The sequence below is a fragment of the Rattus norvegicus genome, chromosome 18 (assembly GCF_021556685.1).
Source record: "Rattus norvegicus strain SHRSP/BbbUtx chromosome 18, alternate assembly SHRSP_T2T, whole genome shotgun sequence".
NCBI classification, from domain to species: Eukaryota; Metazoa; Chordata; class Mammalia; order Rodentia; family Muridae; genus Rattus; species Rattus norvegicus.
Window position 1 is genome coordinate 333,988 of NC_141551.1, and position 14,261 is coordinate 348,248.

General features: G+C 36.0%; 1 protein-coding gene across 1 annotated transcript; it reads left to right on the forward strand.

Annotated features, from left to right (window-relative positions):
• Positions 1 to 1,163: 1,163 nt before the first annotated feature.
• Positions 1,164 to 14,058, forward strand: Zfp91-ps2 (zinc finger protein 91, pseudogene 2). The gene is given in 4 exon segments (XM_087593715.1): positions 1,164 to 1,178; positions 1,736 to 1,862; positions 11,565 to 11,657; positions 11,894 to 14,058. Coding segments are annotated over 4 exon segments (1,461 nt in total). The 3' UTR covers positions 13,120 to 14,058.
• The last annotated feature ends 203 nt before the right edge of the window (positions 14,059 to 14,261 follow it).

Consider the following 14,261-nt stretch of genomic DNA (forward strand, 5'->3'; position numbering starts at 1 on the left):
CTAATTTAAAAGTACATAATTTTGAAATTCCTTTTGCCCTAGTCCTACATCTCACATTCCTGAAACAGCTGAATCCATGCATCCATGGTGTGCAGCTGTAAAATGTTAAAATAATATGAGAATGAAAGAGGAAAAGGAAATAAAGAAACATGGAAAATTCCAACTAAACCTTCAGGCACAATGGGTTTTTGTATTAGCATTTCCTTTAGATACCGTTTTTAATCCATTAGGGTGAGTTTTCCAGCAGAGAACAGTGTATCTCTTTGGGTTGTTAAGTATATTCTTTGTAGAAATTAAATGTCATTGGTTGCTAAAGACACCTTTAATATAACTTTATTTTCAGCCTCTTATCAGCCAAAACTGCCACCAAGGAAGATGTTGTAGAAGCATGAAGTTCAACTGTGTTTTGTAACATCTGAAGTTATTAAAAATGATGCAGAGGCATCATTTTTAGGTTTGAGTAGATATGAGTATTTGATAATGAATCCAAAAGAAGAAAGATCACTGCTAAAAGAAAATTGGTGAGATAATACAAGCATGTGTCTTCCTTCAAAACCACAACATCATGGCCTCTTAGAACAGGACATAAATTCCAAAAGTACTATATCTCTTTAGACTGTGGTGAGACAGGCACTGACTGACTTGCTTTTCTCAGCCTCAGGAAACTCTAATGCATACCCAGAATGAGAAATACCTTCAGCTGTGGACACCTCACAGATTCTGGCAATTATTGAAAAGAGATGCCTCCACTTGATTTTAAATAACCATCTGAGATAAATATAAGGAAAGAAAAGGTGACCATCAACTTCAGCTGACAGCTCTGCTCAGCCTGCATTTACAACTCTGATCTGTCTGAATTAGGTTTATAGCAGGTCACTGCAGCCGCATTTCCAGGTCAGTAGAGAATACACCATTTTCTAGAAAAACAGCACCTAAATTCAGAACAAGAAAATCTTTTGTTTTTTTTCTGCCTATAAAAGATCATTATTTCTCCATCTATTCTCTGGGACAAGACATGATGCATGGTTAGTTTTGATCCCTGCTTTCTGCTCTTCAGTTTTACAAGGAACAGGAGGACCTGCTCTCTCTAAGTACAGAGTGACTTTGTGGAATGTGAAATGTGAACTTTTGTGGGATATTCCCTTCTGAAGGAGAAAGGAAAGATGGCTTCTTGTCAGGTAAATGTATGCATGATGATGGGAAAGGTTGAGTATTCTTACAGAAACTTCATTGCCAAAACTTCCAAACCTTTTCTATGCTGACTCACATTTACAGCACTATTTTTTCATATGACTCTCAGAGTTAAGTTTTCAAAACTTATGTCAATGGTGTGCTAAAGACAGGTTTTTACTTTTATTAGGGTTCCTCAAGTCATGGTGATCCCAACTATAATTTTATTTTTATTGCTACTTCATAATTGCAAATTTTCTAGTGTATGAGGCAGAAAGTAAATACCCCTGTTTTCTGGTACCATAGGCAACTACCATTAGATATACTAGAGGGTCATGCCGTTTCATTTTCAAAGGGGTCACCACCCACAGGTTGAGAACTGATAGCATATTGAATCTTTGCAAAGATTCTTTGCACAGTATTCTTTCATTCAGAGCATAATTTATCAAAAATGTATACTAGTTATTTATACCAGACCAAGTTCTATAATTAATGAATCTTTCCTTGGGTGAAATATAGAACTTGGATAATAGATACAAAGGGATACTGTTAATTTTAATTTCAGGGTCTATTCACTTTCATGGATGTGGCTATAGAGTTCTCTAAGGAGGAGTGGAAATGTCTGGATTCTGCTCAGCGGACTTTGTACAGAGATGTCATGTTGGAGAATTATAACAACCTGGTTTCTGCAGGTGAGAAAAAATTTTTTTTCGTAATTTCTACTTAAGGGATTTGTAAAACTCTACTTAGTGTTTTGGTCTGACTTACATTAATCATTAGGTGTCTTAAATTGTTACAGATTGATTAGTATCTTCTTTATAGTTAACATGTTAAGTACCTTTATCTTGGTTTTACATCTTATATAAGGATTCTTTATTCTTATATGTCTTTGGAATAAGCATTTAGTAACATTTATATTTGAATGCACTGTGACTCACACATTCACTTTTTTTCTTTGATTGGATTGTTCTTATTTACATTTCAAATGTTATCCCCTTCTTGGTATCCCCTATCCCAACTCCCCTCCCCCTGCTTTATGTGGGTGTACCTCTACCCAACCAAGCTATTCCTCCTCCCTGCCGTGGCATTCCCCTACACTGGGGCATTGAGACTTCACAGGATCAAAGGCCTCTCCTCTCTTTGATGCCTGACAAGTCCATCCTCTGCTACGTATGTGGCTGGAGACATAGATCTATCCCTTTATACTCTTGAGATGGTGGTCTAGTCCCTGGGAATTCTGGGGTATCTGGTTGGTTGATATTGTTGTTCTTCCTATGGGATTGCAAACTCCTTCAGCTCCTTCAGTCCTTTATCCACCTACACCATTGGGGACCCCATTCTTAGTGCAATGGTTAGATATGACTAATCATCTCTGTATTTGTAAGGCTTGGGCAGAGCCTCTCAGGTGACAGTTATATCAGGCTCCTGTCAGCATGTAGTTCTTGGCATCAGCAATAGTGTCTGGTTTTGGTGACTGTATATGGGATACATCCCAGGTGGGGCAGTCTCTAGATGGCCTTTCCTTCAGTCCCTAATCCATATTTTGTATCCATATTTCTTCCTATGTGTATTTTGTTCCCCATTCTTGACAGGCTTGAAGCATCCACCCTTAGGTCTTCCTTCATCTTGAGCTTCATGTGGTCTGTAATTTGTATTTTGGGTATTCCCAGCATTTCGGCTAATATCCACTAATCAGTGAGTATATACCATGTGTCTTTTTTGTGATTGGGTTACTTCAATCAGGATCATATTTTCTAGTTCCATTCATTGCCTATGAATTACACGATGGCATTGTTTTTAATAGTTGAGTAGTACTCCATTGTGTAAATGTACCACATTTTATGTATCCAGTCCTCTGTCAAAGGACATCTGCATTGTTTCCAATTTCTGGGTATTATACATAAGGCCACTATGAACATAGTCGAGTATGTGTTCTTCTTATATGTTGGAGCATAGTTTGGGTATATTGCAAGGTGTCTTATAACTGGGTACTCATTAGTACTATGTATCTTAGTAAAGCTGCAATCTGTTGGTTGCAGCTTTGTCCTATTGACAGTGTCCATTGCTTTTTAGAAGCTATGCACTTTTATTTAGTCATATTTGTCAATTCTTGATCTTAGAGCATAGGCCATTGATATTCTGTTCAGAAAACTTTCCCCTGTTCCCCTGTGATTAAGGCTTCTTACCCCTTTTTTTCTGTTAGTTGCAGTGTATCTGGTTTTATGAGAGGTCCTTAAGTCACTTGGATTTGATCCTTGTACAAGGCAGTAAGAATGGAATGATTTGCATTCTGTTCCATGCTGACCTCCTGTTGAACCAGCACCAATTGTTGAAAACAGTGTATTTTTTCCATTTGCTGGTTTTTGCTCCTGTGATCAAGTGACAATAGGTATGTGGGTTCATTTCTGGGTCTACTGATCTATTCTGTTCATCAACTTGCTTGTCTCTCTACCAATACCATGTTGGTTTGTTCATTGTTTGTTTGTTTGTTTTATCACAATTGCCCTGGAATATAGCTGGAGGTCAGGTATGGTGGTTTTTCTCAGAAGTTCGTTGTTGTTGTTGTAAAAATATTTTTTGCTATCCTGGCTTTTTGGTTATTCCAAATGAATTTGCAAATTGCTCTTTATAAGTTATGAAGAATTGAGTTGGGATTTTGATGCGATTGCATTTAATCTTTAGATTGCTTTTGACAAAATGGCCATTTTAATATATCCATCTTGGCAATCCATGAGCAAAGGAGATCTTTCAATCTTCTGAGATCTTCTTCCATTTCTTTCCTCAGAGAAGTGAAGTTCTTGTCATACAGATCATTCACTTGCTTGGTTAAAGTCACACCAAGTTATTTCATATTATTTGTAACTATTGTAAAGGGTGTTGTTTCACTAATTTCGTTCTCAGCCTTTTTATCTTTTAAGTAGAGACAGCCTATTGTTTTCTTTCCATTATTTTGTTAATCCAACCCCTTTGATGTCTTTGTTTATCAGGTTTAAATGTTCTCTGGTGGAACTTTTGGGTCACTTAAGTTTACTATCATATCATCTGCAAATAGTCATATTTTGATTTCTTCCTTTCCAATTTGTATCCCTTTGACCTATTTTTGTTGTTTAGGGCTTCAAGTACTATCCTGAATAGATCGGGAGAGAGTGGGCAGTCTTGTCTATTCCCTGAATTTAGTGGGATTGCTTCAAATTTCTGTACTTTTATATTGATGTTCGCTAAGGGTTTGTTGTATATTGCTTTTACTATGTTTAGTTGTGGGCATTGAATTCCTGATCTTCCAAGACTTTTATCATGAAGGGATGTTGAGATCTTTCAAATGCTTTCTCAGCATCTAATTAGATGATTATATATTTTCTTTGAGATTGTTTCTACAGTAGATTAGGTTCATGGATATTTGTGTATTGAACCATCCCTGTATCCCTGTGATGAGTCCTACTTGATATTTTTAATAGGGTTATTTGTCTCTCTGTGGTCTACCTTCTTGATTTCTTTGTATATATTTCTTTGTATATATTTCTATCTTATGTAGGATTGGTAAAGACCTTTTTTCAATCTGTTGGTTACTGATTTGTCCTAAAGGGAGTGTCCTTTGCCTTACAGAAGCTTTGCAGTTTTATGAGGTCCCATTTGTTGATTTTTGATCTTAGAGCATAAGCCATTGGTGTTCTGTTCAGGAAATCTTCCCCAGTGCCCATACAATCCAGGCTTTTCTCCATTTTTTTCTGTTAGTTTTAGCGTGTCTGGTTTCAAGTTGAAGTCCTTGATTAACTTACACTTAAGTTTTATGCACGGCCATTAAGAATGCATCGATTTGTATTCCCCTGCATGCTGACCTCCATTTGAACTAGGACCATTTGTTGAAAATGCTATCCTTTTTCCACTGGATAATTTTAGCTCCTTTGACAAAGATCAAGTGACCATAGGAGTGTGGGTTAAAATCTTGGTCTTCAATTCTATCCCAATGATCTATCTGCCTGTCTTTGTATGAATACCATACAGTTTTTATCACCATTTCTCTGTAATATTGCTTGAGGTAAGTGATGGTGATTCCCCCAGAAGTTCTTTTATTGTTGAGGATAGTTTTTGCTCTCCTGGGTTTTTTTGTTATTTTAGATGAATTTACAAATTGCTCTTTCTAACTCTCTGAAGAATTGAATTGGGATTTTGATGGGGATTGCATTGAATGTGTAGGTTGCTTTTGGCAAAATGGCCATTTTTACTACATCTATCTGGCCAATCCACGAGTATGGGAGCTCTTTCCATCTGCTGGTATCTTCAATTTCTTTCTTCAGAGATTTCAAGTACTTGTCATACAGATCTTTAACTTGCTTGGTTAGAGTCACACTGAGGTATTTTATGTTATTTGTAACATTTGTGAAGGGAGTCATTCCCCAAATTTCTTTTTCAGGCTGTTTATCTTTTCAGGAAAGGAAGGCTACTGATTTGTTTTTAGGTAATTTTATACCCAGTCATTTTGCTGGAGTTGTTTATTAGGCTTAGTAGTTCTCTGGTGGAACTTTTGGGGTCACTTAAGTGCACTATCATGTCATCTGCAAACAGTGACATTTTGATTTTTTCCCTTCCAACTTGTATCCCTTTAACCTCATTTTGCTGTCTGATTGCTCTGTCTAGGACTTCAGGTACTATATTCAATAGGTAGGGAGAGAGTGGGCAGCCCTGTCTAGTCCCTGATTTCAGTGTGATTGCTTCAAGTTTCTCGCCACTTAGTTTGATGTTAGCTACTGGTTTTCCATATATTGCTTTTAATATGTTTAGATATGGACCTTGAATTCCTGATCTTTCCAGGGCTTTTATCATGAAGGGGTGTTAAATTTTGTCAAATGCATTCTCGGCATCTAATGACATGATCATGTGGTTCTTATCTTTGAATTTGTTTATATAGTGGATTACACTGATGGATTTTTGTATATTAAACATTCCTGCATCCCTGGGATGAATCCTACTTCATCATGATGGATGATCATTTTGATGTGTTCTTGGATTCGGTTTGCAACAATTTTAATGAGTATTTTTGCATCAATATTAATAAATGGTCTGAAGTTCTCTTTCTTTGTTGGGTCTTTGGTTTTGGAATAACAGTAATTCTAGCTTCATGGAAGGAATTTGGTAGTGTTCTGTCTGTTTTTATTTTGTGGAATAGTTTGGACAGTATTCATATGTGGTCTTCTATGAAGGTTTGATAGAATTCTGCACTGAACCCGTCGGGACCTGGGCTCTTTTTGGTTGAGAGTCCTTTAATGACTGCTTCTATTTCTATAGGAGTTATGGGGTTGTTTAAATGGTTTATCTGTTCCTGATTTAACTTTGGTCCCTGGTATCTGTCTAGGACATTGTCCATTTCCTCCAGATTTTTAAGTTTTGTTGAATATAGGCTTTTGTAATAGAATCTGATGATTTTTTAAAAATTTCTTCAGATTCTGTTGTTATTTCTGATTTTGTTAATTTGGATACATTCTGTGTAACCTCTGGATAATCTGGCTAAGGGTTTATCTATCTTGTTTATTTTCTCAAAGAACCAGCTCTTGCTTTTGTTGATTCTTTGTATAGTCCTTTTTGTTTCTACTTGGTTGATTTCATCCTTCAGTTTGATTTTTTTCCTGCCTTCTACTCCTCTTGGGTTTATTTATTTCTTTTTGTTCTAGATCTTGTAGGTGTGCTGCCAAGCTGCTGATATATATTCTCTCCTGTGTCTTTTTCTAGGCACTCAGAGCTATGAATTTTCCTCTTAGTACTGCTTTCATTGTGTCCTATAAGTTTGGGAATGTTGTATCTTCATTTTCATCAAGTTCTTAGAAGTTTTTAATGTATTCATTTATTTCTTCCTTGACCAAGTTGTCATTGAGTAGAGCATTGTTAAACTTCCATGTTATGTGGGCTTTCTGTCATTACTGTTGTTATTAAAGACCAGTCTTAGTTCGTGGTGATCTGATAGGATGCACAGGATTATTTCTATCTTCATGTATATGTTGAGGCCTCTTTTTTGACCAAATATATCATCAATTTTGAAGAAGGTTCCATGAGGTACTGAGAATAAGGTATATCCTTGTGATTTAGGATGGAATGTTCTATAAATATCTGTTAAAACCATTTGTTTCATAACTTCTGTTAGTTTCTCTATGTCTCTGGTTTTTTTTCTGATTTTAATGATTGGTCCATTGATGAGTGTGGGGTGTTGAAATCTCCTAGTATTATCGTCTGAGGGGCAATGTGTTCTTTGAGCTTTAGTAAGGTTTCTTTTATAAATGTAGGTGCTCTTGCAATCAGAGCATAGATATTTAGGAATGAGAGTTCATCTTGGTGGATTTTTCCTTTAATGGATATGAAGTGTCCTTCCTTATCTTTTTTAATGACTTTTGGTTAAACGTCAATTTTATTTGATATTAGAATGGCAACTCCAGCTTGTTTCTTCGGGCCTTTTGCTTGGAAAATTGTTTTCCAGCCATTTACTCTGAGTAGAGTGTCTGTCTTTCTCTCTGAGGTGTATTTCTTGCATGCAGCAAAATGCCGGGTGTCCATGTCCTCATCAGCATCTCTTTTCACTTGTGTTTTTGATCTTAGCCATTCTGACTGGTGTGAGGTGGAATCTCACAGTTGTTTTGATTTGCATTAAACTGATGACTAAGGATGTTGACCATTTCTTTAGTTACTTCTCAGCCATTCTATATTCCTCAGGTAAGAATTCATTGTTTAGCACTGTACTCCAGTTTTCTATAGAGTTATTTGTCTCTCTAGAATCTAAGTTCTTGCATTCTTTGTATATATTGGATATAATCTCTCTAACAGATGGAGGATTGGAAAAGATCTTTTCCCAATCTGTTCCTTGCCATTTTCATCTAATGATAGTGTTTGTTGCCTTATGAAAGCTTTGCAGTTTTCTTAGGTTCCATTTGTCAATTCTTTTTTTTTTTCAGCTGTGTTCTTTCTTCATTTTTTCTTGGATATATTTTATTTACATTTCAAATGTCGTTCCTTTCCTGGTTTCCAGGACATAATCCCCCTACCCCATCCCTCTCCCCATCTTCTATAAGAGTGTTCCCCTTCCCATCCACCTCCTCTTACTGACTCCTTGACATTTCCATAAATTGGGGATACAACCTTGATAAGACCAAGGGATTATTCTTCCATTGTTGCCCAACAAGGCCTTTCTCTGCTCCATATTTAGTGGGAGCGATGTGTCATTCCATGTATATAGTCGTTAGGTAGTAATTTACTCTCTGGTTGGCATTCCTATTCTTGTGGTGTGGCAGTCCCCTTCAGCTCTTTCAATCCCTTCTCTAATTCCTCCTACATGTGTCCTGTTCACAGTTCAGTGGTTTGCTGCTACCCTTCATGTCTGTATTTGACATGATCTAGCTGTGTCTCTCAGGAGACATTCATATTTAGTTCCTGTCAGGATGCCTTTCTTAGCTTCATCAATTTTGCCTAGTCTTGGTGACTGTACATATATGGGGCATATGTGGGGCAGACTTTGAATGGCTATTCCTTCACTCGTTGTTCCAAACTTTGCCCCCACTTCCCCTTTACGAATATTTTTGTTCCCCCTTTTAAGAAGGAGTGAAGCATCTGCACTTTGGACATCCTTCTTCATGAGCTTAATGTGGTCTGGGTATTGTACCTTGGGTGATTAGAGCTTTTGGGCTAATACCCACTTATAATTGAGAGCATACCTTGTGTGTTTTTCTGGAATTTGGTTACTTCACTCAGGATGATATTTTCTAGTTCATTCCATTTGCCTATGAATTTCATGAAGTCATTGTTTTTGATAGCTGATTAGTACTCCACTGTGTAGATATATGACATTTTCTGTGTCCATTCCTCTGTTGAAGGGCATCTGTTTTATTTCCAGCTTCTGGCTCTTATAAATAAGGCTACTATGAACATAGTGGAGCATGTGTCTTTATTGTATGTTGGTGCATCTTATGGGTTTATGTCCAGCAGAGGTATAGCTGGGTCCTCAGGTATTGCAATATGAAATTTTCTAAGGAACCTCCAGACTGATTTCCAGAGTGGTTGTACCAGTTTGCAATCCCACCAACAATGGAGGAGTGTTCCTCTTTCTCCACATTCTCACCAACATCTGTTGTCATCTGAGTTTTTAATCTTAGCCATTGTCACTGGTGTGAGTTGGAATTTCACATTTTTTGTTTGTTTGTTTTTATTTGTTTTTATTTGTTTGTTTGTTTGCATTTCTTTAGGTATTTCTCCGCCATTGGATATTCCTTAGCTGAGAATTCTTTTGTTATATCTTTACCCCATTTCTTAATACTGTTATTTGCCTCTCTAGAGTCTATTTTTTGATATTAGCACTCCCTCTGATGTAGGTTTTCTTTTCCCAATTTGTTGGTTGTTCTTTTGTACTAATGACAATGTCCTTTGCCTTTCATAAGCTTTGCAACTTTATGAGGTCTCATTTGTCAATTATTGATCTTAGAGCATAAGTCATTTGTGTTTCTTTCATGAAATTTTCCAAAGTGTCCATGTGATCGAGATTCTTCCCTACTTTTTCTTCTATTAGTTTGAGTGTATCTGGTTTGATTTGGAGGTACTTGTCTACTTGGACATAAGTTCTGTACAGGGTGATATGAGTGGGTCAAATTGTGTTTTTCTTCATGCTGACCTCCAGCTGAACCAGAACCATTTTTTGAAAATGCTATCCTTTTTCCATTGGATTGTTTTACCTCCTTTGTCCAAGATCAAATGACCATAGATGTGTGGATTCATTTCTGGGTCTTAATTCTATTCCACTGATCTACTTGCCTGTCTTTGTACCAATACCATATAATTTTTTAACACTATTACTATGTAATACTGCTTGAGGTCAGAGATGGTGATTCCCCCAGAAGTTCTTTTATTGTTGAGTATATTTTTCGCTATCCTGGGTTTTTGTTATTCCAACGTAATTTGCAAATAGCTCTTTCTAACTCTATGAGGAAATCAGGTGATATTTTGATAGGGATTGCATTGAATCTGTAGATTGCTTTTGGCAAAATTGCCATTTTTATGGAATTTTTGTGTTTCCTCCTTAAGGGTTTCTATTTTTGTACTTGTGTTGTATTTCTTTAAGGGAATTATTTATGTCCTTATTAAAGTCCTCCATCATCACCATAAATTTGGTTTTAAATCCAGCATGTTTGTGTATCCAGTATTTGCTTTTTTGGGAGAACTGGGCTCTGATGATGCCAAGTATTCTTGGTTTCTAATGCTTATGTTCCCATGTTTGCCTCTCACCAACAGGTTGTCTTTGGCGTTGGCTTGTCTTGCTGACTGTAAAAGTGGCTTGTCCTTCCATTAGGCCTCTGTGACAGAACTCCTGTTGACCTGTGTTCTTTCATCTGGATCTCATAGGGTCCTGCCCCTGACTCTTGCTATATCCCTGTGCCTAGGCGATGTCCCCTAGGGTCAGGAATGAGGGCAGAATGTTTTTGCCGACTATGGATTCTCAGGAGTGTCTGTCTTCTGAGTGTCCAGCTCTCTCCTCCACAGGATTTCTACCCCTGTTTTTGAATTAAGGAAATACTTGAAGAAAATGAGGAGCAGGACAACCCTATAGGAAGTGTGTAAGTCTCAACTAACCTGGACCCATGAGATCTGTCCGATACTGAGCCACCAACCGGGCAACATTCACCAGTGGATAGGAGGCTCCCAACACTTTATAGTAGAGCACTGCAGGGTCTGACTTCAGCCATAGAAGATATATCTAATCCTCAAGAAACTTGAGGCCTCAAGGATTGGGGTTATCTGGTAGAGTGGTTTTTGTGTGGGTTGGGATATCTTCTTGGTGTTGGGAGTGTCTCAAACTGGTATTTGATGTGCAACAGTTATAGGGTGGAACTTGATGTGGTACATTTTGTTCTGTAAAAAAATAAAGAATAAATAAAAAGACATATAAAGAAAAATACCTTGATGTATTTGCCATTGAGTTATTATTGATGAAGTTCACTTATATAAAATATATCATAGATTTCATGAAATATCTCCTAATGTACATTATATCTATGATATTTGTTTCTTTGGACAAAATTTGTGCAGTTTGGTGTTGCATATTTCTGTCATGATTATATATATATATATATATATATATGTATATATATATATATATATATGATTTTCAACCAATTGCAATGTGTCATATAATGACATATTCTCATTAATTTCAGGTCTGTGTTGTGATTCTACAAAGAAGCTATTCTCAAAGGCATTTACACAGGATTATTTTCTCAAGAAAATAATACAAAGATTTGCATGTAATGACGTTTCAGATCTACATAGAGAGAAATTCTGGGAATGTAGATATGACAATGAAGAACATGAAATAGATGAGTATGGAAATGATTTCTTTGCAAAAGTCATCTGTTTCTTTCCTGAAGAAGCTCAGGAATCTCCAGATTCTCATTCTGAGAGAATTCAGTCCTCAACTCTTAAGGGTCACTACAGAATTTCTACTCAAGAGACAACTTTCAAGTGTAATGAATGTGGAAAAATCTTTACACAGTTCCTAAGACTTAAAGGTCATCACAGAATCCATGCTAGAGACAAACCTTACAAATATAACAAATGGGAGGAATCCTTAACAGGTCTCTCAAATCTTCATATTCATCACAGATTTCATACTGGAGACAAACCTTACAAATGTAATAAGTGTGGGAAATCTTTTACATGCTCCTCGAGCCTTAAATTCACCACAGAATCCATACAGGAGAAAAACCTTACAAATGTAATGAATGTGGGAAATCTTTTACATGGTCTTCAGGTCTTAAAATTCAGCACAGAATACATACTGGAGACAAACCTTACAAATGTACTGAATGTGGGAAATCTTTTACAGAGTCTTCAAGTCTTAAAATTCACCACAGAATCCATACAGGAGAAAAACCTTACAAATGTAATGAATGTGGCAAATATTTTACACAGACTTCAAATCTTAAAACTCACCACAGAATCCATACAGGAGAAAAACCTTACAAATGTAATGAATGTGGCAAATCTTTTATCAAATACTCAAAACTCAGATCTCACCACAGAACCCATACTGGAGACAAACCTTACAAACGTAATGAATGTGGGAAATCTTTTACACAGTCTTCAAGTCTTAAAACTCACCACAGAGTCCATACAGGAGAAAAACCTTACAAATGTAATGAATGTGGCAAATCTTTTACACAGTCTTCAAATCTTAAATCTCACCACAGAATCCATGCTGGAGAAAAACCTTACAAATGTAATGAATGTGGCAAATGTTTTACAAAGTCTTCAGGTCTTAAAGTTCACCACAGAACCCATACTGGAAACAAACCTTACAAATGTAATGGATGTGGAAAATCTTTTACAAACTCCTTAAGTCTTCAAAATCACCACAGAATCCATACAGGAGAAAAACCTTACAAATGTAATGAATGTGGGAAATCTTTTACACGGTCTTCAGGTCTTAAAATTCACCACAGAATACATACTGGAAACAAACCTTACAAATGTAATGAATGTGGGAAATCTTTTACAGAGTCTTCAAGCCTTAAAATTCACCACAGAATCCATACAGGAGAAAAACCTTACAAATGTAATGAATGTGGCAAATCTTTTATCAAGTACTCAAAACTCAGAACTCACCACAGAACCCATACTGGAGATAAACCATACAAATGTAATGAATGTGGGAAATCCTTTACACAGTCTTCACATCTTAAAACTCACCACAAAATCCATGGGGGAGACAAACCTTACAAATGTAATGAATGTGGCAAATCTTTTACACAGTCTTCAGCTCTTAATGTTCACCATATAATCCATACTGGAAACAAATCTTACAAATGTAATGGATGTGGAAAATCTTTTACAAACTCCTTAAGTCTTCAAATTTACCACAGAATCCATACAGGAGAAAAACCTTGCAAGTGTAATGAATGTGGGGAATCTTTTACAGACTACTGAAGTCATAAAAGTCACAACAGGTTACATACTGGAGAAAAAACATTTAAATGAAATCACTGTAGAATATCATTTACCCAGTCCTCAAATCTTTAAGTTCAGTATAGGATCTAGAGAAGAGATAATCTTCACTAATGAAAAAAGTTGGCAAGTCTTTTCCTGGTTCTCAACTCTTCAAATTCATCAAAGAATCCATCCTGGAAAGCAGCCTTATAAGTATAATGAATGTGAGAAATACTTTTCCTGTTCCTCACCTCTTCAAGGTCCCCACAGAATCCATTAAGTAGAAAAAACACTACTAATGTAATGGATGTAAATATTTGTTCAAAGTAATCATATCTTCAAATACAGCACACCATGCATACTGGTGAGAAACCTTACAAATGTAAACAGTATGGCTAATCATTTAGAACAAGTTCAAACCTTGAATCAACTTTCTCCATGCATAAGATTAACTTAATAGGTAATTACTTTATGCATATTTATATAGAAATACTTATTTAAAAATATTGTTGAAACCTAAAGCATTATAAATAATTCCCATAGGGTAGGCATATACTTGATAGTAGTTGGAAATATTTTATTCAGAAATGACCCTTTCTACATTTTAAGTTGTTTTATTAGCTATAAACTATGAAAAAATTCACCCAGCATTAATCTGACACCATTGATTAGTGATAGTATAGATTTCATTTTCAAACTCATTAAATAACAGTATTCTAAAATTTAAGCATTTAAGCCAAAATAATATTAATAACTATTCTTATACAAACCTGTTGTTTAAAGTTCTATATAGTTTAGTTTGGTAGAATATTTGTTTTTGTGATATATATTTTCTGTAGATTTTATTGTGGTGTTTGTCTTTAAGCTTTTATAGAGTAATTTTTAATCTGAAACTAATCCCTTCTTTGTCACAATTATTAATAAATATGTTACAAGTTTTTCATTAATACTCCCTTAGTGTGATTAGTATCTATTTTGTGCAAGGATGAAGTCATTCATATATTCCATTTCCTGATTGATGATGCCAAGAGAAACCTGTCCCAAAAGCATAAATTTGATTGCTTTAGACAAATTCCAGACAGTAATTATGAAGCATATATATGGTGATCCAAGGACACCATAAGGCTATCTGAGTTTGTGTG